This window comes from Micrasema longulum, unplaced genomic scaffold (genome assembly GCF_059751315.1).
Source record: "Micrasema longulum isolate JH-2025_06_02 unplaced genomic scaffold, ASM5975131v1 h1tg000394l, whole genome shotgun sequence".
Lineage (NCBI taxonomy): Eukaryota > Metazoa > Arthropoda > Insecta > Trichoptera > Brachycentridae > Micrasema > Micrasema longulum.
In genome coordinates this window covers 264,955-290,868 of record NW_028277595.1, presented here as the reverse complement: position 1 = coordinate 290,868, position 25,914 = coordinate 264,955, and the positions used below count along the sequence as shown (strand labels likewise).

The window sequence follows — 25,914 nt, the reverse complement described above, 5'->3', positions numbered from 1 at the left end:
ATATGTAATTTTTGTGAAAAATTAGCTATTAGTATATTCAGAATCAGCGTAAGGAGACTTTTTATTTTTTTTATTTATTCACCATTTATTGAGGCACAAGTCCCAACTCCATGGAACCAAAGTCCTGTTGAGTTGGGACTTTTACAGTCACTATCACCATATTTACTACATATGTATAACACATCATTAAAAATACATGGCAAATCAAATATAAAAAAGAACTGCAATTAAAAAACATATTGAATATGCAAATGAAAAAATAAAATTGAAATAAAACCAACTAAAATTTTTGATAAACCATTAAGTAGTTTCTCACTCAAATTCCCTCCCCCTAAGGAAAATCCAGTCCTGAAACTCTTTTTTGAAAATAGATTTTGTGCTTAAGAGCTTAGCACGCTCTCCCAAAGTATTAAATACTATCTGTGCGATAAAGGAGGGGTGTCTCTGAGCAAAAGTCAATATTTTAGTACTATAAGAATGAGTTGTTCATAGTTGTAGATATCCTTAGTAAATTAATGCAAATGAATTTCTAGTTTACTTGTCAAAATCACTATGGGCTTTTAAAAATAAAACATTGCTAATATATAATTACATTCACACAAAATATACAGTCAAAGGTACTATACAAAATTACAATATTTAAAATATTTCAGTAAGTAGCATAAAAACAAAAAAGATAGCACGTGATATTTTTGTCAGCTCTCTGGGTATTCCTATGCTAAAAATCACGTCGATCGGTCAAACACACAGGCAAACACGCTTGCACATTTATGATATACCTGCATGTAGGTCTATAAGTTCACCACATCCAACAAAATGTTGATAATGAAATAATAATCAGAAATATTTTGAGTCAATTTTTTGTAGACAAGAACTGGATTCAACCCCCTTGACAGTTTTTAATATGAATATAAACATAGACAAAATAGTGAATGTTACACAGTGTGTAAAGTGGCCACTTAAACCAGCCAATGATGGATCATATGTATATATATATATATATATTTTCATATATACATAATACTATGCATTAAGCAAAGTTGCTTTGGCTGTCTAATTAGGGTTATTTACCCCGTAAGAATGGGACAGTGTCCTAGAGGACAGTAAAAAAATATACAAACTGTAATCGATACATGGAAAAAATAAATAAAGGTAGTAGACATACTGAAAATATAGCAAAATACGTAGTCTAAAAACGTAGTAAAAAATTAGTAAAAGACATAGTAAAAAACATATTTTAAAACCTCGTAAAATACGTAGTAAAAACAAAAAACATATCTAAAACAATATTTTTAAAAAAAAAGTAAAAGACGCAGTAAAAACAAATAACATAGTAAAAAGAATATACATTTATAGGATAAAATCATAGTTAAATACGCAGTAATAAAAAAATAAATATATATTTATAAATATATACTAAAAAGCATATAGAAAAAAACCAAGTCAAAAAAAAAATTAAAATATGTATCATATATTTCCTTCTATAAAATGTTCATCATCTCTGTTGTAATATAATAATATTCTTTGTGTTTGTTTTTAGAACCACTTCCCCCAAGTAATATAAAGGTGGAAGAGGTTGCTGTCGACTTGAATGACGAATTCTCCGGAGCTAAAAAATTCTCTTCCTACGATATTACCATTCAGTGGGATGAACCAGAGTATAAACCTGATTACTATTTGCTGAACCTTTCGAGTCCAATCAATAGACATTTGCACATTACAAGAAATATAAGCGGGGTAAGTTCTTATCCGTAACATTTGCGGGTATATTAACACATAATCACGCAGTTAGCACCGTGAAAAAGGAGGCAGAAAAAACAAGTGAATGGGTATTAAAAAGGTTTTCTAGTTACCAGAGCGAAGACACAACTACCCACTTATTAATTTGATATTCAATTTTACAATATCATCGGTTCATTTAATTTTTAACCAACAGATAAAATAAAAATTTGCTGAAATAGAACTTTAATGTATTTTTTACGAAATAGGCATAAACAATGATCACAATTTAGGACAAAATTAATTTTAAAAACCCATTAAACAATTTTTTCATTTATTTTTTTATTTGAATTTTATAAATAAAGGCTTTCTATAACTCCTGTACACTTAGCTCAATTTTGTTAAAAATGGTCAGTTGGACAAAAACGAACTTAAACAACAATATATATAAATTAATTTATTTTTAAAACAAATGTTCTGACTTCTAAATAGGCGCGAAGGTTTTCACGGTCCATGTTATCAAAATGTCTTTTGGGTGTACACAAAAATACATTTTAAAATACACAGACACCCAAATAACATAAACAAAGATGACAGGCTTAAATTAAACTCAACGTGGTTCCCAGCATTACATACTAAAAAAACGAACAGTAATGTGCCTACTACTGACTGCGACACAGTACAAATTACTAGTACTTAAACACATACTTTTTTCTACAAAACACAGTTTACCCTGAAGATGAATCCTGCAATGGTAGCTGAAACGTCGGAACTAATCCAATACACATGTTCTGATTTCTCTTCACCCGAGTACAGTAACCATTTTTTTGTATATGAATTCAATTGGATCCGGGTCATGATTTTTCAATGCTCGGGCTAAACATTGAGACAAAAACCTGAAATTTCTTTGCCTGAATTCAAAGTTCATGGTATACCTCATAACCCATCCACTAGTTTGATCCCCAGTAGTGTTGTGTTCCCTTTGAAATTAAAATAAACAAAACATTTGATTCTAGACATCAACAAATGAGACAATTGAAAATGCACCTGTCGGCAGAGCTTATTTTTTCATCATTGTAGCTGTATCACCTTGGGGACGCAGTATTTCTATAATCAAACATCAGAATATCAAAATGAGGCATTTTCAAGGTACGTATTTATTTTTGGTCTTATTGTTAAACCCGCCTATTAATCGATTAGCTGCACATCCACTCACCTAATATGAATAATGTGCTTTTACCACGCAATTACTAAATCAAAGATCTTGGTATTACTTTTTAAGTGAATTTCACATTTACATAAGTCCCTTACTAATAGTGTTGTACATAAATTCAGTAAAGTTTATACTTCGAAACTCTAGATATTTCAATAATACAACTGCAATACGCACATTGTATGATACACTCGTCCGCTGCATATTAGAATACTGTTTTATAATTTTGGACCCTTCTAAGTCGAACCACATTCTTGAAATGGTTCAAAAAGGATTTTTGCTATGCTTATATCTTAAAGAAAATTATAATTGTCCAATTTGTATCCATCATTATTTCTAGCATGGATGCTGGATTACTACACCCTTGAATCTCATTGTCATATTTTTCTTGGGAAATATTTCTACAAGCCGATTTTTAAATGTATATAATCCAAATAAAGAAAGAGATCAGTTTTTATGTTCCCAATGGTAAGCTAGAGGGAGATCTCATGCTCTGTTTTACGCCGAATATGGGCCGATTTTTTGTACTTATCGGCAGTTTAGCAGCTATGTATCTGCTTTCTATTCATTAACTTGTCATTTGCAATGTTATTCTTCCTTATATTACAGACTGCATTATGTAATGGGCTAAACAACCAGACTACAATTATTAAATAAATAATGTTCATAGCATGTGCAGTGGCCCACCCATAGAACTAATGAAACTAATTTTTTCCCTAAGTCTAACTGCATAATCGAACCTTAATTTGTTCATCTTGAAATCCGCCATAAGCTACTTATTTTTGTAATAACCAAAGTTGATGTTTTACTTGGTACTTTCATTTGTTGAAAACTGTGTGCAGGTATTGTGCAGTCTGTGCTTTTTCAGTGCCATTGTACCGGAAAATTAAAATAATAAAATAATAGTGGTCAGTAGGGATTGGGTAATCAGTGTTTTAAGCACCGGAATATACTTTATTCATCCAAAATATGTAAGATTTAAAAAATACTTTGGGTTTATTTAATTTAATGCAGCGAAACTAAAACGAACTGGAACACTAGCAAATCTGTTATTTTTTGGGTGCCTCGTTACACGCATGTGGAACAAAAGCGAGTAATTTAATTTAGAACTTAGACAACCTGCATCAGAAAGATCTAATCTTCATTGTTTCAGATAGCCGCAATACCGGGGCCCTCCTTTGGGCAATCATCAGTCCCATAATGTCATTTGTTGCCGTGATTGTTGTGGGTGTGTTTGTGTACCATCGGCGCGAGAAAACCAAGCTAAAGAAAAAAAGATGTCGCTACTTTGAGGTATATCATTTACATGGTTATTGTACATTACCGACGAATCACAAGATTTAATTATATTTATTTACACAATTTACAAATGAATGGCTTACAGAAATTATAATTGGATTAGGTTTTTTAGGACAGCTCGTATCAAGCCTACATTGGCCATGGTGACCCTTGCATTGATATTCAAAGAAAAAAATGAATAGAAGACCTCAATACATAATAGAATTACCCCATGTTTCAGATATTTTTAGAGCTTAATATTTATTACAACAGAAAATGTTTTTTTTTATATATTGTTGATTCCCTTTCATGCTGATGCTGATGCCCTAATCAATCTTCTGAACACATCTTGTAGTTTTGTCCCTTTCCCTTTCTCTATAAATACCGAATGGAGCTTCGTGCTACTATCCATGACTCTTTTATGTACAGATCTGGTGGCTCCCAAAAAGAATTTCAAGGCTTTTAAAAGGTTTCTGAAATAATTTCAGCGAATTGATCGTGCCAATTTATTCTCAGTCAATGAAGAATTCACTTCCCCCTTCTTCTCAATCCAACGAAGTACATATTCTGTGCTTCTGGATTACCTTCTTTCGGTACAAACATGCCAAGGCTTCCAGATTACAGAGAGCTCCTTCGGGCAGCTTTTCTTGTTTGGCAACAAGTAATTTTTTCTTGTATATAGGCATCGCCAAGGAGACTTAAGTCCTCCGATGTGGTGTGCTGTAAGTGGTAAACAAACATTTAATTTTTGTGAAGTAAAAGAGCCGAAACCAACAGCAATGCCTGAAAATACCTGTTGGTTTTTATATTTCTTCTTAGACCAGTTTAACAATAATGTTTTAAGTATGTCGTGTTGCTTTTTGTACCATTTGTGGTTTTTTTTTGCTATGTACATTGTTCTTTTTGCTCCTATTTTGTTTCAATTTTATTTTTATTTTTATCTAGAGGGATATCAATTATTTATATTGTTTAAGACCGAGAAAAATATTGAAAGGAGGGTGAGTGTCGAGAACAGGGTGAACGGTGCACTGAAATCTACTTTGGCAAACAAATGTTTATCGCAGGAGGCAAAACTAGCAGTTCACAGTGGAGTTCTAGTGCCAACTCTAATGTATGGGAGCAAAGTATGGAATTGGAAAAATAATGATGAAAGTAGGTTAAATGCTGTCGAAATGCAACCCCTCAGGCGAATGTGTGGTAAAACGATGTATTATAGGTGCACAAATGTCGAGATCCGTGAACTGTATAAGGCTGAGACACGCATTATCGACAGAATCAAGAAAAGGGTGCTGCTTTGGTTTGAACATGTAGAGCAAATGGACAACGAAAGAAGGGCTAAAAGGATCTACAATGCGAATGTTGGTGGATGCAGATAATGAGGAAGGCCAAGAAAGACATGGCCCGATCAAGTCCATCAAATACTTAAGATGGACATGTCAAAAGAAGGAATAATCGGCGTGCGTGCATGAGAAGATGTATGAATGTAGAGGAAGCGAGGTCTGTATGCAAAGATAGAGTGATATGGTGTTCCATCCTCTCTGCCTACCCCTGCGGAGAAACGGCGTGATGGTTTGTTCATTTGTTTTGTTTTTATATTGTTTATGAAAGTAATACTGTATTAGCTCGAATACAATGCAATATTTTTTACTCAAAATATTTTTAGGGAAATTTTCCTTTCATTACTGCTCCAAATATATAGGTCCCGTTTTATTTGAGGCCACATTATGTTCGGGCCAATATACTATATTATGTTTGTTGTCTGTCTCGTGGTCTAGGCATCAGCGCGTTCGAGCGCGATCAAGCGGTCTCGGGTTTAATTCCCAAGGTGGTACATATTATGTACCTATTTAAAAAGACATTTAAACAACACAATATTCCATAGTCCCTGGTACCTAAAATGTATGATTGATCATCTTCCCTTCATGTTACAAAAATTATGTAGATATGCTGGGGTTGATGGACAAAATGTTTTTTTAAACTAAAAATTAAAATTAAAAAAATAGTTTTTGTATGCTTAGTGAGGAAAGGGTTAAAGGAAAAAAAATGTAAAGAGTTTCAAAACCTTATTACTGTTATGATAACATGACATACATAAGTATATATATATTTTTTAATATGTACAAAAAATTTCGTACATAGTTTCTATCTGTATACTCTCGTAAGGCATAAAACACATTCTTAAGTGTCCTCAGCACGGGTCACCCCAGTGAGGACACTTTTTTGAAAATCTTTTAATATTAATAATTGTGTTTAAATCATCTGACTTTGAATTAAAAAATAACATTATATTTTTATAGGAATTAGATCAAAAAGCTCCAAAAGAAGCTGAAACAGGATCCATTTTTATTATCCCCCAAGAAGATGACGTGTTCGAGGTAAATCCGGATAAGATAATGCTGTATGAAGTTCTAGGAGAGGGAGCATTTGGTGTTGTAAGGAGAGGATGGCTTCCAGATAACAACCGAGAAATTGCCGTCAAAATGCTCAAAGGTAATTTATTTTCTTATTTCTCTCTAATATTTGACCATTTTGAATGAACTCTTGTTTATCTTGAAGTTTGCAGACTGGATTTTAGCTCCTACGACAGTGCTCGGCAAACTCATAAGTCAAAAGAGACAGATGCTGTGGCGAAGTTGGTTAAATGGACAACTGTGAAACTGGTGTCTCAGGTTCGATTCCCGTCAGTCTCAAAAAAAAAAAACCAACAGTGATTTTTTTCTCAATTGATTTGGGTGCTGAGGTGTATTATTCAAAACTTCCTTCCATATCCTATCTTTCCCACCTGCTGACAAGCCTCTAATATAAAGACTTAGCTGGTTATTGCTTTCTTTTTAAAAAGAAAAATATCAACAGTACAACTATTTATGTACATTCATTAGAGCCACATTTCTTCACAAGACCATGCATTATACCAACTTTTAATACATTAAACTTAAAGCATTTGTTAGACTACTTTGAGGGGATGCAAAAGCCCACTATCCACTTGCAGATATTACAACTGTTATACAGAGTTCTGAGAGACTTTCTATCAGCTGGGCATAGAGGAACGTCAACTAAATTATTCCTAAAGAACATAAACTCTATGCAGATTAGTGAGTGGGAGGAGGGTGTATGGACTGAGGCCAACTCATCGTCCCCACCCCTCAGATCATCTAAATGTCTCTTTTTTAAAAATGTTAATTCCATTATAAAATAAATCGGTAAAAAATTTACAAACTGATTAAATAAAAATAGAAAACAAAAAATGTTTACAAAAATGAGAATAAAAGAAGATAATATTGAGAATATAAATATTTATGAGGAAGATTGGTGTCCAATGGTGTTGTGTGAAAAATATTTGTGTCCACAGATGGGCCGTCAGCTGAGGAGGTGAAGCAGTTCCGCCAGGAGATAGACATGATGAAGTCAGTCGGCGGCCATCCGCACATCGTGAGCTTACTCGGGTGCTGCACAAGGCCGAGTTCTACCATGATGTTGGTCGTAGAATTCTGCTCTCGCGGAGACCTACAAAATTACCTGCGGTAAGATTCAAAGCACGATAGGTGTGTACGATTTTCTGGCTGTTGATATAGGGAGCTCCCACTCCAATTAAGAGATGACAGAAGAAAAAAAATTGTGCTTCGATGTGTATTTATTACATGTTGGTACTAAAGGTTATTAATGCTTTAATGGTAGATGTCTCAATTTCTGAACAAGTACGTTTTTGCTCTTGTAATGACAAAATAATAACTAAAAAACTTTTATTTTTTCTGTAAAAATCAATATGTTGTAAATATTTAAATTTGTGACAAAAAAGATGGAAAACATATTTGAGAAGGGAATATGGAGGTCTAGGCGTTTACAGGGCTTATGAACTGTCATTGGCTGGTTTAAGTGGCCACTATATACACTGTTTAACATTCACCATTCTGCCAATGTTTGAACATCCACATTTCCTCAACTCATCCATCTGTTGACTTGTGTAAAGTAAAGAGCTGAAACCTTTATCATGTGTGTGAGATTCATCCGGCTGAACCATTTCACCTACTAGGCAATGCCTGAAAACAATTTTCCAATTTTTATTCTGCTTCTTTTACCAGATAAAAATGTTTTCCCTCTCTGTTGTCACAAATTTAAATTTGAATAACTCCCCAGGAAGGAAATCCAGCCAGCCTGCAAGCATTTGGACATACTCAAAGCATTGTTATTGTAAATATTATTAAAATGTTTTATTTTCAATTAGTTGAATTATTTTGAGTTGATAGTTGGGTTATCTTTTTATTAATGGTAGAAATTTCAAGTATTATTTTCCATAATATTTCAGATGGACCTGGGAAGTCATGTCATCTCAAAATGTCCGGAAGCCTCTTCTCCAGTCTTCCACTGACAGTAGCCCCGAGGAGCAAGTGAAGTACACAGAACTCCAATCACCAGAAAACAGTGAATACAATGGCTCAATTATACTGTCACAACCAAATCTAATAGTCAACAGAATGTACGACCTCCAGCACATTATCAAAGAGAATGAAGATGAATCTAAATCAAACATTACCGCTGTGGATTTACTGTCTTTCAGTCGACAGATAGCAATGGGTATGGAGTTCCTATCTTCTAATAGAGTCGTTCATCGGGACTTGGCAGCGCGGAACGTACTGGTTTGCGCTGACAAAACCGTGAAAATAGCGGACTTCGGGCTGTCCAGAGACATCTACCAGGAAAATATGTACAAAAAAACGGGATCCGGTAAACTCCCAGTAAAGTGGATGGCTATAGAATGTCTGACGCATCAAGTCTATACAACACAAAGTGACGTGTGAGTACTTCATCCTGTTTTTATCTTTAAAGTAATAATTAGAATAGCTTATAATATAAGAAATCAAACACTGATTTGAGTCTACCAAACACTTTATTTTTTTTTTACAAATATAAAAACAAAAATTTTGTGTCAATAGTTTCGCCTTGTTAGGGCATTTTCAAGTGAATGTGAAGATTAGACATATTTAATATAGTTATATAATTCAAAGTATTTAAGTAAAAAATAATCTTATGAACTATAGCATGTACAAAAAACTAATAGTTAAAGGCAAGGCTAAGTGTTTAATTAATGGGGAATTTAGGTATTTATATTTGAATTGCGGAAAAATCTAACCTGCCATTTAAATAAATAAATCACCATTTTGGATTTTAATTCAAATCTGGCAGTAAGTCGACTCTATGCTTTAAGGGTTTCTTGAAAACAAACTATGTTTATATCCATGAATAATAAAATTCTACGGTTATGTACAAATATTTAATAATATTTGGTAAAATGTTTGACCACAAAGTTAATGCTTTAAATATTAATGATATAAAATATGTATTTGATTATTAAATCATACATGTGTTTTGGGCAGGTGGTCATTTGGAATTTTACTTTGGGAGATAGTAACATTAGGAGGGAACCCATACCCAAGTATTCCAACCGGAAGACTCTTGAAACTCCTCCAATCTGGATACAGAATGGAATGTCCTGTCAACTGCAGCCTAGACTTGTAAGTTCCTAACCAACTAAGGAATTCATTTTTATAAGAACAATATGAATTAATCAAAAAACTTCTTCTAAATATTAATGCTGATGGGTAAAGAAAATGTCTGAAAAACCATTCAGCGCCCTCAAAACTAGAATATGTTTGTATTATTTTCGTATGGATATAAATATACAGGTAGACGTCGTTTACGCTGGGGTTCCATTCCGAGAGATACTGGTGTAAAAAAAATAATTGGCGTAAAATGAACACAAATATAATGGAAGATATAAGGTTCCGTGTCAAAATTCTAAGAACAATTTAGCATGTTTATTTAGTACATTTTTTTTTATTTTTTTTTATTCAGAAAACATAGTCATACAAAATAAGTATTAAAAACAACAATTTTTTAACATAAAAAGACCAATTAAGATTTCATAAATTAAAACGATATAAACATTAAACGTGACAAAAAAATAAATAAGAATTTTAAGTGAGAAAAGAATAATTGTTGACATTTGCGTTTTCCATGGAAGTAATAAATTAAAATAAATAAAAATACCGAATGTACACTCTGAGCCATCATCGCACACACATGAACGCACATATAAAACATAAAATAAATAATAATCTCTTGATATATCAATAATGATTTTTTAATAATAAATAATGGCTCACCAGTTTATCAAGGCTAAATTAAATTCTTACACTTTTTCGAAAAAAGCATCCAATTTCATTTGCTTTGATTGTTGCCTTCTTTCTTGCAGAATCATAGCATAAACTACAAATATTTTAATATTCTTTTAATTTTAATAATGATAACATAAAAAATATAATCATACCTTTTTATTTTTCTTAAAAACAAAATGAAAACCAACTCAGAAACAATTTCACACTCACATAAGGCTGTTCACGTACACGGTAATAGAATAAAACAATATGTAAAGTGAGTCTGCTATTAGAATCGCGGCGCCTACTGTCGTCTGGTGTCGGTCGAAACGGGGAATCCCACACCGGCACCAACAGGTGTAATTTTAAATCGGCGTAAATCGAACCGGCGCAAAACGACATTTACCTGTATTTTAATAATTTTATTTTGTCAATTGACATTTTGAGCCCCACCCTTTCTAGCGACTTCACATATTTCATATATCTTAAATTCCTTGTTTTGCAGATACCATTTAATGGTGAGTTGCTGGCAAAGTCGAGCAAAGGACAGACCAGCCTTCTCAGATATTTGTATCCAGTTGGACAAAATGCTGGATGGAGTTTGCTCTGAAGCTTATCTTACACTGGATATTATTGATCACAAAAACACCAATGAAATAAGAATAATTGCTAATGAGCAGTTGTTATCTAAGTATGTATCGTGTTTTGTCCAAAATAACTATTATCAGAGTTACAGTAGCCAATTTTGAACTGAATTTAAATGTTTTTCACTTCGATTGGGAATTCAGAACAAGCTTATTTTATTTGATATTTGGTTGGAACTATCTGAATCCAAGAAACTAAACCCCTTAGGGATCCCGTATAAATAGAGTTCATTTAAATAATGGTAACAAGGGAGGGGTGAATAATGTACTCGTAATCATTTACAAATGTGTCTATTCACGCCCCTTTTCAGTAAGTAACAGTAAATATCCGGCTCTGGACAATTGTAAAGTGAATTTGGTAGTACTCCCAATAAAGTTTCAGAATACAGTTTTTCTATAAATGTTGAATGTGTCCCCCTTTGTCTGCAAGGCAAACATCTAATGGGTAACTGAACTCAGTCCACACCCGAAAAAGCATCTTGTTTCTTTACAGAGACATCCAGTTTCTTCCAATCAGTGATACCAACAACAAATGCTCTTTCTAATTGGAGATTCAATGATCATTTGAATAATCTTTCTCATCTCGTCTTCCAATTGCTATGTATATAATTCACATACACCTTTGCATATCAAAATTGTTCTCAGTCTGACTTTTAACATATTGTACAACACATAATTTAAGAAATGTCGAGTTACAAAATTGAGGGCATTGTTTTGAATACTTGAATACTTACATGTAGGCACCTTTGTTGGTACTTTTTTTCCACAAAATGTGAACCTATCTTTGTTAATAAATGTTTTGCAATATCTATAGGATTCAGAAAAATAGTCGAGGCTTAACAATAAAAGCAATGCAAGCATGTACAAATTATCATTTAGACTCGTTTTCCTATTAGGTGATTTATTTTTCTATTTTCCTTTTTATTCTAATTTTGCAAAAACTTATGTTAACCAAACCATTTGTTTTTTTTTTAAGCAAATTTTTCTTTGCATTTTACAATAGGTATACCTAAGTTAAAACACAAAAAAAAACCATAACATAAACACAAAAAATATATATTTTATAAATTTTGTTTGAATGTACTTGGTGAGAAAAAAGAGTGAGAGAAGGAAAGCCGAGAAATGCAAGTACATGGCATAACAAAGTTCAACAAAAAATGAGAATATAATATGTAACTGGGGTGCCTGGATAAATGTGAATGAAATGAAGTATGTGCGTGTAATTAAACATGCAGAATTCTGTAAATTACTATGAGGAAATAGCATTATGTTTACTTAGTTATAATAATGTATGTACTGTAGTTTAAAATTTAATTTCTTTTTGCCAGTTATAAGGCATGTGAAATATTAATGTTCTGTTGTAACATCTCGTATCTTGTAGTGATTTATACACGATGGATGACTCCTTTCTAGATAGAGCGGTCTTGTGGCATCCTCGGGACATCCAAGGATAAGTCTTGTTAAACTTCCAACGTCATATTTCTAAGGCAGTTTGGTAGGATTTTTCAAAGTTAGGTGTTGTGTAGAAGATAATAAAAAGCACCATAAGAATTTTAAGTTTAGCCCAAACGAAGACTATACTATTGATTCAAACCATTTTATACTTTGACTCAATAATACCATAAGGCCATGTGATGATTCTATTTTATGTAAAAACTAATCATTTTTAAAGAATATTGTTTTTGTTTCAAAACTTTATAATTATATTCCAACACTTTTTAATAAAAACTGTAAAATATTTATGCTTTTATTCTACTCTCCTGTGCCTTTAAGCCAAAATACGATATTTATCATGAAAATTATACAGTAAAAAAACTTTAAATAGCTATGAGTTATTATTTCCTTGATATAAAAGCATATTTTCTCACTGAAAATGTGTAAGAGGGTACTATGCTGTTGGGAACGAAAGGGTTGGAACTGAAAATATTATTGATTGATTTGGTGTTTATTTTGTAGAACTCCATATTTAAACTTATAATATTAGAAATCAAACACTAATTTGAGTCTACTGAACACTTTATTTTATTTTTATAAATATAAAAACAAAAATTTCGTGACAATTGTTTCGCCTTCTTAGGGCATTTTCAAACAAATGTTGAATTGAAAATGCCCTAACAAGGCGAAACAATTGCCACGAAATTTTTGTTTTTATATTTGTAAAAATTAAATAAAGTGTTTAGTAGACTCAAATTAGTGTTTGATTTCTAATATTATAAGACTAAAAATATTTTTAGGTTGGTTTGTTGGCTGAAAATCCTACTGTTACTGAATCAAATTACTATTTCTGATTCATTCGTAACAAATCATCGATCGTCTTTTGGCTCCGGGGCAATGATTTCCCTCCCAGCTTATTTATTATGAAAATAATCCACCCTTGTTTTCCAGAGGGAGTGATAACACACAGATTAACCAAACATCAGAATCAGAAAGGTATGTTCGACCGATAACTTTAGGACGAAAGCCACAACCAAACCATTACATCAGTCAACCAAACTACCCCAACTCTCGGCCGACAATCAGATCCTCCCGGACCACTTCCTTCACTGCGGGGCACAAAAACCAATTTCTGGATAAACAGAAAAGACACGTCATGAGTGACAGTTCCTTTGTCATAACAGATGCACTGAAACTCGACAGAGACGAAAGAATGTTGAATAGAAATGCTCAGGATATAATTTTAAATAGAGCAAACAGTGTGAATCGACAAGCGATGCAACAAATGAAGTCTTCAATATTTACACAATAGTTACTGACTTTGAAAACACTTGAATGAGAGTTTTACTTTTAAAAATTAACCACCAAGAGCTTACAGGTATATTTTACAAAAAAAAAGAAAAGCTACGTGGAATTTAAAAAATTAATAGGTGTGTTTATAAAAAGTTTAACTTTTTAATTGTTTGACTTTTAAACTCCTACTACCTTTTCTGAATATGTACCTGGATTTTGGTTGCTTCAAATTTTACTATGAAGTATTATGTTATAATTTAAATTTAACTCCTGAACTCTGATCCAAACATAGCAATTTAACTGTGGGTGACAATATCTTAGAAATAACAAACGTACGCTTTCAATAATGTTCTTTTCTATATCGTATTGTGATAACACATTCTATAAAGTATGAATGACAGGTTCGGGCTCTATGCTCCAAAAAATGATTCCGCCACTTACTAGAAGATCGATAGGCCCATGATTGACAGGTCGCTGGTTCGCAAATTTATAATGTTTTGGTTGCAAATTGAGTTATTGACAATGCTCTGAACTCTAATACAAAATGACAAAAGACACTCACCTTATACTGGGGTCCCCCCCACCTTTTGTTTATATTCTTCTCGCAGTCCAGGCACTCGAACTTGAATAGTCACCTGCGGTGACTTAATGAATTTGTGTAACTAAATGAGCGATTGCGCAGTGTGAGGATCCAAAATTACAATTGGCAATCACTAAAATATCTTATCAGCGATCGAGCGGCAATTCAGATATCACAATACTCTTGCGAAGATGGTCAGTACCAGACTACCAGATTGCCGTAGAAAATTGGTCAGAGTTCAGCGGGTAGCTTTAAATTATACCATAGCAACCTTGCAACCAAACTGTGTATATACGTACAATTTATCAATCATTGTTGATTGAAAAATCTAAATATAATTTTAATGTTTCATTCATCCAATAAAAATTGTAATATTCATCGATGTTAATTAACATCAAAAGAATTTGTTTAGATCGTAGATTTATACTTATACATATTTTTCTAATTACGCGTCTACATTTTACAAAACCTTCCATTAAGTTAATGGCAAAACAATGTAAAAACAAATGTGTTTTAGATATAAGCAAACATGTATTCCTAGAACACTAATTATACATTATAATGAGTGAAGTTTGTGAAACATGATTTAGCAAGGAATGATATTGTATACCAATGACGTATAATTTAATGGACACATTATAAGCGCGGATATAATTGTCTTCCTCGCTTTCATTCTTTAATTGACTTTCGCTGTGATAAGCCGTGACGCTATGAAGAAAAATGCCACTGTATGGGTAGCAAAATGCTTTAAGGCTGTGGTCTGGTAAAACGAACGCAAAATTAGGGAATCGTACGATTTTGCCATTTCAAAACAAGTGTTTTTTTTTTAATTGCTTAGTAATAAAAAACATAAATTAGATAAAAACAATACTTTCCAAAGGTATTTCTGTTAAAAAATATACTTAAAAGTTTTATGTAACTAAAATATAATTACTTTTAGACTGGCAGATTACGCTATTTCAAATTCAGACAAACTTAGGTATCTGGGATCTCAATAAAGACTATGTATTAAACAAAAATTTGAAGATAATGAATTTAACATAAAAGTGACCGCGGCCAAATTTTGATTTTTTGGTTTTGAAAAAAAATACAAGCATTTTAAATCACATACATTTTTGCGACATTTTCCTTTATTTCTACTTAAAATTATGCCTTCGGTAAAACTTTAAAAAAATAATTTTTATTGAAATAAATTTGGTTGAAACCTTTTTTTATAGGATTGTATTCTCCTTTTTTGGAAAAAGAATATAATTCTGGTGGTAATATTCAATTTAAAACAATATCTTATTGACTTTTTCGTGGCCTTCAGACCAGCCCTTTCGAAAGCGATTATTCGATAATAAGCGATATTCAAATACAAAAAATTAAAATTTGGCCGCGGCCACTTTTATGTTGAATTTATTATCTTCAAATTATTGTAACAAATTTTTGTTCATTTAGTTAGTTTTATTGAGATTACAGATACCTAAGTTTAGTCTAAATTTGAAATTGCATAATCTGCAGGTCTAAAAGTAATTGTATTTTAGTTACATAAAACTTTTAAGTATATTTTTTAACAGAAATACCTTTGAAAAATATTTTTTTTATCTAATTTATGTTTTTTTTATTATTGCGCAAATAAAAAAAAAAAACGTTTATATTTGTAGCAGAAATCAAATTACCACCGTGTAAAAAAAACCACTTGATTTATTGGGTCCACGTGTAGTATTTAGTGAACATGATAGAAATAAAATAAAAAGGAATCAATTCATTAGTTACGTAAACCTTGACAAAGACGCTTGTTTGCTTTGAAACCGGTTAGTGAAAAATAAAAATTAGTGGTTAAAAACAAAGTTGTTTTATTTAATTTTATTAAAAAAAAACATTCGTTTTAAAATGGCAAAATCGTATGATTTCCCAATTTTGTGTTCGTTTTACCAGACTACAACCTTAAATACACTGTAACTTTAAAAAACAGTACAGATATACCGTGGGGTACTACAACCAAGTAACCTCAAAATCTTTTTTTAGTTACCCACTAAAAACACATATTTGTATTTTCCTCAGTGAATGCTCCAAGCAAGCATGTGTGATTCTTTAAAATTATATTATGATGATTTGAATGCGTGACTTGTTTATTTGTAGCATTCACGGAGGAGTAACTCACAAATGCTGATTTTAAAGTTACCCGGTTGTTAGTAATTATCCTGTGATATTTTTTTCTTCATAAATACAATCCAAATAATACAATAATTAGACAGTCAGTTTTTTTACAATTTTCAATAGATAATAAACTTATAAACTGTCAGCTGGTGTCGTATCTATGGTTACACAGAAATAAACATGAACTAAGGAAATGTGCACATTTTTTTTACAAGAAGAATTGCACGTGTATCTCTTTTTTTCAAATTGTTGAGGGCAACGCAATATTTGCATCTTAGATGATGCTAGTATAGGAATAACGTGTCTATTTATTGTACGTCAATGGTATTTACATATTTCGACTGATGGTAAAATATAATGTCAATTGAATATCAAGAGAGTTTGTTTTTATTATCCTTACAACAATGATTTATAATATTCATTTTAAGTAGATAATTATATAAAAACCCAGCAATTCTAATAACATCCTTTGCATACACACTTTGGTGGTTAACTTTTTCAATGTTATTCTGATAGATCAATCCAAAACGAGGTAAGTAATAATGTACTTATTAGGTCAACAATGTTTAAGTATGTCCAAATGCTTGCAGACCGGCTGGATTTCCTCCCTAGAGGGTTATTCATATTTAAATTTATTTCAACAGAGACATGTTACACAGTGTGTAAAGTGGACACTTAAACCAGCCAATGACAGGTCATAAGCCCTGTAAATGCCTAGACTTCCATATTCCCTTCTCTAAAATGTTTACCCTCTCTGTTGAAATAAATTTTAATACTTATTAGGTTTTAAATATGGAAATTTAAATTTCTTAAAAATATCCGATACATAAAAAAAAAACTAACAAAACACCTGTGTTTTATTATAATGCAGTAGGAAAAAAGTATTTCTTTTCTCAAATAGTATTTGGCTTGCACTTCATTTTAAAAAATGAGACAATAATTTCAAACTATATACAGGTTGATCTACCCATTTTAAAATTGGCGCCGCGCAGACGCTGCTGGCTGTGGACAGAGCTTAGGTATCGTTTTGACTTCCGGAACATTTGCCATTTTAGTTACCATCGTGGCGTGGAATGGCGACCATTTGTAATTGAAACTCATTAAAAAAATTGCAACTCCGAGGACGGGATAGGGATACCATGCAATGGTTGAAGTAGGCCAATATAAATTTCAAGGTGAGACTTCAGGAATGTACAGCTCGAGAGCAGACATTTAGACAAAGTAATTTTATGACATAAACAAAATTATGTCAATACGAAAACAAAATGGCAAACCGTGTTCTTTCATACAGTAAAATAAAATATAAATTACGATCGTCATTGCATTTTTTATAAACGTTTCAAAATAGGTGAATCATTTTGCCGGATCCTATTGATATAGATAGATATAATACATACTGAAAGAGATCAGTTTGTATGCTCTCAATAACTGTACGAGATGACATGCACTATTTTACATACCCAGAAGCAGTACGAATGCAAGTCAGAATTAATTCATTAAAGGACAATTCGCTTGCTAAATATGGCTTCTGCAGATATGCGCCTATTTTTTTGTACACAGCAGTTTAGCAGCTATCTGCTTTCTAGTCATTAACATGTACATAGTAATCTTATTCTACCTTATATTTTTACAGTCTGCATCACGTAATGTGTTAAACAACCCGTAAAGTAATGTAGACTTATTCTTAGAGGTGGAGGTCAGTGCTATGCTTTAAGCTCCTGATGTCACTGCGACCTATGAAGATCTATTGTGACGGGGCCCCGTGAATAGTTCTCACCCTCCAAGCCCAGGTCTATAATGAACCCGGATACTGTGTGGAAGGCGCGAGTTCTAATTTTGCTAAATCTCAGATACGTAAAGTATCGGGCTATTGGGTAGGGGGCGAGCTCTTTAACATCCTCAGGTTTGACCAGTGGTCCCCCGATGATGTGGCTTCTTTTATGATGTAAAGCATCACATTCGCATAGAATGTGTATAGGTATTTCCTCATCTGCACTGCAGAACCTACATCTAGAAGTTTCAGAAAGGTTCATCTAGTGATAACCCTCACTTGATTTTGGCGTAACACAATAATTGACAAATAAATATAACCTTTCCTGTAGAGCTTCTACAAATTGATCTAAAACTTCATTAAATTGATTCAAGCACTTAAATTAAAGAAATGTAAATAAGCAATTTTGCTACGGGTACAAGTACTGGATTTTACCCCCTAGAGAGTTTATCAATATTGATATATATTATGACAGAAATAGATTCTTTTTTGCGAAAGAAATCCTGAAGAGAAAGATATCTGAAGCGTGAAAAAAAATTACTCAATGTAGAAATAAATACAAACAAATATGTATACATTTTTATTTCAAGTTATATCTTGTTTTCGTATTTACAATAAAAACTACGCAATATTAACTTTGTTTGAATTTATTATTTTAGGTACTTCAAAAAAGAAGTGTGATTTAGTACGCATCTGGTCTTGGATTACTATACATCTTATCTCCTTTCAACTTTCCTTCCTTAATTTGCCTCTGTCTCTCGGTTAACATGGCCTGAAAAAAAAACAATAATTGAAACTCTCCAGTGGTGCGAGATTCTGCTGGAAAAATAATATGCGGAGAGGTTTGATAATGAAGCTCGAGGCTTCCATGTTCAGGCACATACAAAATACATTTTGTTCTGTGAAATAGAACCAGAAGCGGACAAATTATTCCATTTAATCCAATATAAAGAAAAATTAATGAACATGATATTCCGGTCAGGCAATGGAAAAGAACTACATGCGCAAATTTGTCAAATGAGAATATCTTACAAAAAATTCAATAATCAACGTGCAAAAAGAGAGCGCAATAAATTTTTAATGTAGTCTTTTTATTATTTGCTTATTTTTCCAAATAATAAATCACAACTTTCACAAAAACTTCTGCTCTTTCTTTCTGAAAATTTTGTGCTCTACAAGATTTTGTGTTTGCTTTTACGCTATATAAATTATTTTATTTGATTAAAATGGAATGTCAAGTAGACGAAAGTGGGCATTTTCGACACCTACTTCTGTTCACTTTCAATCATATAAGGAGAATACATTATTGACTTATTTGTTGTGAAATAATGATAGAGAATCATCGCGGTCAGTATTAAATAAGAACGCCTCTCTTGAAAACCGCCATGAAAGTTTCAATATAAAACGTTTACCTTATACGTGAGGGGGTTAAATGCAAAGGACAAATTAGTCAATAATGTATTCTCCTGCATTATTTTACAACAAATCAGTTAGTAACGTATTCTCTTTATATGTTTTGTTCTTTATTTCCTCAAGAAAACGCAAACAGGTAGAGGTGTAAAAATTCCGACACTTTCGTCTACTTGACAGATGAACACGCTTTGAGACGATTGATGCCATAAAAGAGAATTTGCTGCGAGAGCTTAAGGCCATACCATTGCAGGCCTATGAAAAGTGCATGGACAATTGGATTACACATTGGCATCAATGTATCGTCGCAGATGGCAAGTATTTTGAAGTGGATAATAAAGAAATGTATGAAAAGTTACAATTTTGCATTTTTTTGCTGAATTTCCGTTTATTTTTGATCATTAGATATGAATTGTGTATTTTTTATTTCTAAATAAAAAAAAATAGTTACATAATATCTCATCTGCTGTTTTTCCTTCTTCTCGCACTCGTAGAAATCCTCTAGCAGGTCAATGCACTTGGTCTTGCACTTCTCTAAGCCGTAAGCCTCCATGCAGTCCATGGTCTTCATTTCTAACTTGGCGCACTCTCCGTACAGCTGGTGGTTGAGTGTCCCTCCCACTATGTCTGTTATTGGAGTCCGGAAGAAGGGAGCGTTGATGTTGGTAGATGCCATCGTAAGCGCTGTAATAAATAAATCATCAACTTGAATCATCATGTCCCTATCTCGACCCCTGTGGTGCATAGGCTACTGCATTGGTACACCAAATGGAGCGTTTATTTTATTTTATAAATTTATTGCATGAATAAGTATACATATTTAATAGCAGGGAATTTATTTAAAACTAGTTAATTAGAAAATGAATACGGAGTGTCCTCTGGTTAGGATAGTCTCCATCTAACATGGCTCAGCCTGTTCTAAGGTGGAGATTTTATAGTATAAGTAGTTCTATACTAATATAACACAATAATAACAAAAAAATAACAAGAACTACTTGATTAAAAATGCAAAGCTAATTAAATATAAGAATTTGATTATCATTATTATATAAACATAAAATATATAAATGTGCTAGGAAAACATAATGTTACTTAAACATAGATAATATAGTAAAAAACAAATATAAACATAAATATTGATCATATGTTGCACGAAGATAAGGCGAGCATGCTAACGCTTCAGACGAGAGTCCAGGAACAATGAAATATTACAATGTAAAACGTCATTTTAAATCAATATTTCTGCGGCTCGGATCTAGAAGGGGGGGGCAATGTCAGATTTCATAATATTCTTGCAACCATTTTGTAGAAGGTCGATGTCAATTGAAAAACTTGTATATTTAACTATTTTAACTGTATCTAGGCAAACAAAGAATAGTTCTGTGTGTGAAAATGAACCAGAACCCTGAACGGGTGTTTTTGGACTCGATAACGACTCAGATAAAAACCCTGAAAAAGGAAATCGAGTGGAAATAACTCCGCCTCGTAGTGTGGTGGTTGACGCATTCGCATACGAGAATGTAGGGGAAATAATTCAGTCGGATGAATATCACCCACACCAATAAAGGTTTCATTTCTTTAACTTTGCATTGTTAACTCGAGACAAGATCCAGACATTTTTGGTGTAAGTCCAGATCATGTCTTGAGGTAGTAATTATTATTTAATTTTTGTCCTAGCTTTAATTTTCTTAACTTGCATTTTATTTCAATTGTACTTGTATATATTACAAAGAAATGTGTTTATCATGATTAAATGGACTTGATATGCCCGTAAATAAATAAATAAAAAATAACAGAATACAGATTTTCAAACATAGCCAGAATGGTTGTTACATAGTGCGGTAAGTGGCCACTTAGACACCCTTCTGTGTGCGTTCAATCAAAGGAATAAAGCTGGTTGCGATATTTGACTACGAATTGTTGATTAATTTGCTGTCATTTTTTTGTGTCCTCATGTTCTCATTTGTAAAAAACAACTTATGTTAACACCCAATACATAAAATATGTGTTATCTTACAATATATGCTTAATCAATCAAATAAGTTGTGATTCTGAACAAGTTTGAGACATCCTCCATATGCAGAGTACGTAGGCACTGCTGCAATGGTTCTCACCTGTTCAGAATCCATGTCCGGGACTCTGCCATGTGCAAATGTCAGCTTGAGGAGGAAGATATAAACCATGTTTTTTTTTAATGCCCCATAAATGATTGTAATCCTGATTTCCTATCCAACCTCTCTGATATAAACATCCCATTTCCTACTCATATTCTAACTTACCTGTCCTTACCCAATACTCATGTACTTAAAATTCTACGTAAATATCTAGTTATAAATGGTGTTTAGATGTAAATATGTTATTTATTATACAAATAAAAGAAGAGTGATACTTTAATCCACAAATTTGGAATATCCAGTGACCGGTTTCATCGCTTTCGCGACATCTTCGAGACTGTCGATGAAACCGGGCACTGGATATTCCAAATTTGTGGATTAAAGTATCACTCGTCTTTTATTTATATACTAAATTACAATGAACTTCCATCAAGAATTTTCACATACAAACTTAAATGTTGTAAATATGTTTATATGTTTATATTATATGTTAAGTTTTAAAAATATTAAATACTAACTTACTAACTTGTATATATATTACTTACACATGTGTAAATATGTAAATAAACTAAAAAAACTCGACACTGGCCAGAACACCCGAGTTGAGAGATGAAAAGGCCATAAAAAACGAAGAAGAAGAATTATAGTGAAATATATTTCAAACATAAGTATGAAAGGAATTGCCCTAAACAAACCAGCCAGAAGCTAAGGAGGTGTTCAGGAGAGAACAAAAAACCAAGCTTTTCTGTGTAATTCCGACTACTAACATACGCGAAAAAAATACTTCCTTTGACAAAAACGCAACAATTATTTAACTTGTGAGGTACATATAACCCTTTAATGTCCTGAAAGCTACCTTAGTCTGTGGCAGATTCCATCGATATGAACTTCTTAACAAAATTTCAAATCCATAATAAATCCTAAATCTTTATGATTATTTACAATATTTAAAAAGGTGTACCACAATATCTTATAGTCCTTTAACTGGCACCTGAAGCATAAGATTGATCATGTCGCCTTCGTGTAACAAAGTTCTTACTTAAAAAAAAATAAAAAAATTAAACCATTTTTATCTGGTTTTGTTGAGTTTTTTATTTTATGTCTTTTTAATAATATTTTTCAAAGCAACAAAAACAAAATAATATAAGTTCATTATTTTATACGTATACAGTATTATGTCTGTACTCTTTTGTTTGATTATTAATTAAAACTAATGTCTGAGTACCCGATGACAAACTATTATTTAAAAGTTTATCGGGACAAAATATGTTTTGATACTTTGTTTTCTTTATAATGTATTAATGTTGTAATAATGTGTGTATTTTATTGAATAAAGACTATGAAATATAAAAATATATACGATTCAATTGGTGTACCCTTACAGCGCCTGTGCACCATATTTTACTTTAAAGGCCTTTTTAATATTTTATTTCGTGCAGAATATATAAAATCACGGATCAAAAGGTAAAGCGCGGATAAAAATAAGATAAAATACTGTTTTAACAATAACAATTTTGTCTCAGCTGTAGAAACTGTACGTTGACTTTCCGGATTACATCACGATAATGCTGACTTTAAACTCTTTTAAATTTATGTACGAGCATTTTTTGTAAAAATACAACTTTTTTACATACCGTTCTTAGTTACGTAAACGTAAACAATTTTCAGAAAATACAAAACAAATGGAAACGTAAACGAATTACAATTCTATAAATCTTAATCTACTAAAAATAATACAATGTTTTTACTACGATTAATAATTATATTATAAAAACAATAAAAACCTTATATTTTTCAGAACCACTAATGTCACAAATCACAAAATGACGTGAAAATGACACAAGCCGCCGATCATAGACTACTTATTTTCTGATATATCACACGGAATAAAGACACCATAGACATGGTGTGCATAAGAAAAACTATTTAACAATGCGAAAGTTTGATCACATTACGACTGCTAAGTGGTTATATATTTTATAACTTATCTGTCAGTTCTTTTTATACACCATCCGTCAAAATCGTACGTTTATAAGTATATTAATTATATAAACGCTGCTGTGAATTGACAGCTGTCAGCAGCGTCTGTTTTGTAATAATATTGTAAATGTTTAAATACATAATTAAATGAACTCAAAAGTGTTTGAAACGGAATACTATCAACCAAAAAAATAACTTTTAGTTATTCTGATAATTATACACATATTTTAATCGATTTCGGTAAGTTAACACCACACTTCATTTGGTGAATTGTGTTTAAAATATGCGATGCTGAGCACACACAAATCCTAGTTTATCGTCAATAGTTCTGTCAAATCGTACTGAATAATATTTTACTTCATTAAGTCTTACTGATTCTTACATTCTAATAAAATTATTTACATCCTAACCTAGAAACTTCTGACGTATTTATCGAACTTAAAGGAATGTATCTTAAATAACCTCAATTCTTTAATCAAATTCAAAATCTTCTCTGTCGGTATGCTTAAATATGTTTATACTGCATCCCAAAAAAGTTGAAGCGCCGCGCCGTCCAGAAACTAAAATTAGTTTTGTTTCTGCCTTTAATGGCCGATTTTTCGTTATTTATTCATTTGAATTTTTTTGTGCAGCATTTGTCAATATTTTTCTACTCATGTTCGTATAAAAACCTAGTTTTAAAGTTGTTACTAAGCATTTTCTGAAAAACATTGATATTTTGTTTTTAAAAAGATCATCAATATATTCGGGTTTAATCAACAAAAATGTCTAATATACCCTATAAATGTCTAATAGACAATTGAAGTTTCTTCCTATAATTATCACATAAATCTGCGTTTATAATTTATTTTTTAAATTACATTTATTTCTGCCAAATGCCCCTTTTTATTGAGTATGTCATTCATAATCCCCTATACACTTGTAATGCATTTTGAATTTGAATTCTCTTAATTTTAAACATGTTGATTATTTCTTTCAGACAAAGATGACGTCCCAGGCTTTAGCATCTCTGACGGCGACGTACACAGACTCAGAAGGCGAAGAGGACATGGAGGATGGACAAACGTCCCCCGACAAGAGTCAAACATCCTCACCGCAGTCACAGAGCGTTCCCAACTCTCCCAAACACTCCTTACTAGAAATCCCTGAATCGTTTTCCAACCCGGGCTCTCCGAAAGTCAAACGGCTCGTCTCCTACAACGATGACACCGTAGTCTCGGACGATGAGCCTGTTACAAATGACACCGATAAATCTGTGTCTATGGAAATCGACGAGGAAGAACCGGTCAGAAAACCTGCCATTGTTTCCGAAGATGGCGTCATAATTCCGCCAGAACCTCCGGGAAAATGCTCGGCAGAATTACAAGAAAAAATATCCGGGCTGTACCAAAAAATGATCCACGAAGGAAGAGATATGAATAAAATTATTCAAGATAGAAAGAGCTTTAGAAATCCGAGCATATACGAGAAATTAATACAGTTTTGTAGCATAAATGAACTAGATACAAATTACCCCCCCGAAATCTACGATCCTCTCCGATGGGGCAAAGAGTCTTTCTACGAAGAGTTAGCCAAGTCCCAGAAAGTTGAAATGGATCGCAGGGAAAAAGACCGAAAAGAAAAACTGTCAAAGATTGATTTCACAACTGGTCTGGTGAAGAAATCGGAATCGGACGATGACCCGAAGAAAAGGAAGTCAAAATGGGACCAGGCAGCTCCAAATTCTGCGGCTGGTAAGCAGGCGGTGAAGCCCGCGGGATTGGTACAACCTGCTCTGACAACTTCTGCCACGGGGACCAAAGGTACCGTTATATCGGCTTTTGGATCTCTCCCTAAAAAATCTAAAATATAAAACACAATGCTTAGCAATAAAATGAACCCATAATGTTGTACATATTTATTTTTATACAGTAATCAACTCGATAGATAAAGTATTTCAATTATCAATATTGTTTTAGTTTCCAACGTGATTCTTGTTTGAACCACACAAAAATATCCACTCAAATATTAACATGTAGAATTAAAATATTAATTATGAATTCCTTGAAGCACTGAAATTCTACACGGATGTCATGTCGATTTCTCTTGATTTTTTAGTAGATGGGAATCCTAAAAACATCTAAATGTATGATTTACTTTACCTTTTTTTGAATTGCCATGAAGTATTGCGTAATAAACAAAAAA

General features: G+C 32.5%; 3 protein-coding genes across 7 annotated transcripts in view; 2 read left to right on the top strand and 1 right to left on the bottom strand.

The window, feature by feature from the left end:
• Nucleotides 1–13,843, top strand: part of LOC148281936 (tyrosine-protein kinase receptor torso-like) — an 80,623-nt gene extending 66,780 nt beyond the window's left edge. For 3 of the 4 annotated variants that reach the window (XM_088225897.1, XM_088225899.1, XM_088225900.1), the window contains 9 exons: nucleotides 1,541–1,737; nucleotides 2,736–2,868; nucleotides 4,086–4,225; nucleotides 6,508–6,700; nucleotides 7,560–7,731; nucleotides 8,514–9,002; nucleotides 9,583–9,720; nucleotides 10,868–11,053; nucleotides 13,392–13,843. In XM_088225897.1, coding sequence (XP_088082023.1) covers nucleotides 1,541–1,737; nucleotides 2,736–2,868; nucleotides 4,086–4,225; nucleotides 6,508–6,700; nucleotides 7,560–7,731; nucleotides 8,514–9,002; nucleotides 9,583–9,720; nucleotides 10,868–11,053; nucleotides 13,392–13,752 — 2,009 coding nt within the window. In that variant the 3' untranslated portion in view covers nucleotides 13,753–13,843. Of the gene's footprint in view, nucleotides 1–1,540; nucleotides 1,738–2,735; nucleotides 2,869–4,085; nucleotides 4,226–6,507; nucleotides 6,701–7,559; nucleotides 7,732–8,513; nucleotides 9,003–9,582; nucleotides 9,721–10,867; nucleotides 11,054–12,419; nucleotides 12,554–13,391 lie in introns of those variants that run through there. The other variant, XM_088225898.1, reaches the window with a different exon arrangement.
• Nucleotides 13,844–18,793: 4,950 nt separating this feature from the next.
• On the bottom strand, nucleotides 18,794–23,740 carry ND-15 (NADH dehydrogenase (ubiquinone) 15 kDa subunit). 2 transcript variants are annotated; one of them, XM_088225895.1, is made up of 3 exons: nucleotides 23,535–23,740; nucleotides 20,088–20,320; nucleotides 18,794–18,998 (listed from the first exon to the last, which is right to left on the bottom strand). In XM_088225895.1, exons 2-3 carry the CDS (start codon nucleotides 20,310–20,312, stop codon nucleotides 18,909–18,911), a joined length of 315 nt encoding a protein of 104 aa, XP_088082021.1. In that variant the 5' UTR covers nucleotides 20,313–20,320; nucleotides 23,535–23,740; the 3' UTR covers nucleotides 18,794–18,908. The 2 variants fall into 2 exon arrangements, with proteins under 2 accessions (XP_088082021.1, XP_088082022.1); XM_088225896.1 differs by lacking the exon at nucleotides 23,535–23,740 and adding an exon at nucleotides 23,261–23,343.
• Nucleotides 23,622–25,677, top strand: LOC148281934 (SAP30-binding protein). The gene is made up of 2 exons (XM_088225894.1): nucleotides 23,622–23,970; nucleotides 24,710–25,677. Exon 2 carries the CDS (start codon nucleotides 24,716–24,718, stop codon nucleotides 25,580–25,582), a length of 867 nt encoding a protein of 288 aa, XP_088082020.1. The 5' UTR covers nucleotides 23,622–23,970; nucleotides 24,710–24,715; the 3' UTR covers nucleotides 25,583–25,677.
• Nucleotides 25,678–25,914: the final 237 nt, after the last annotated feature.

Coding starts and splice junctions, on each gene's coding strand:
- ND-15 (XM_088225895.1), bottom strand. CDS start 20,312: ATGGCATCTACCAACATCAACGCTCCCTTCTTCCGGACTCCAATAACA. Junction 18,999..20,087: donor AACAGCAGATGAGATATTAT/GTAACTATTTTT, acceptor TTTTTTTTTCAG/GCCATGTTAACCGAGAGACA.
- LOC148281934 (XM_088225894.1), top strand. CDS start 24,716: ATGACGTCCCAGGCTTTAGCATCTCTGACGGCGACGTACACAGACTCA.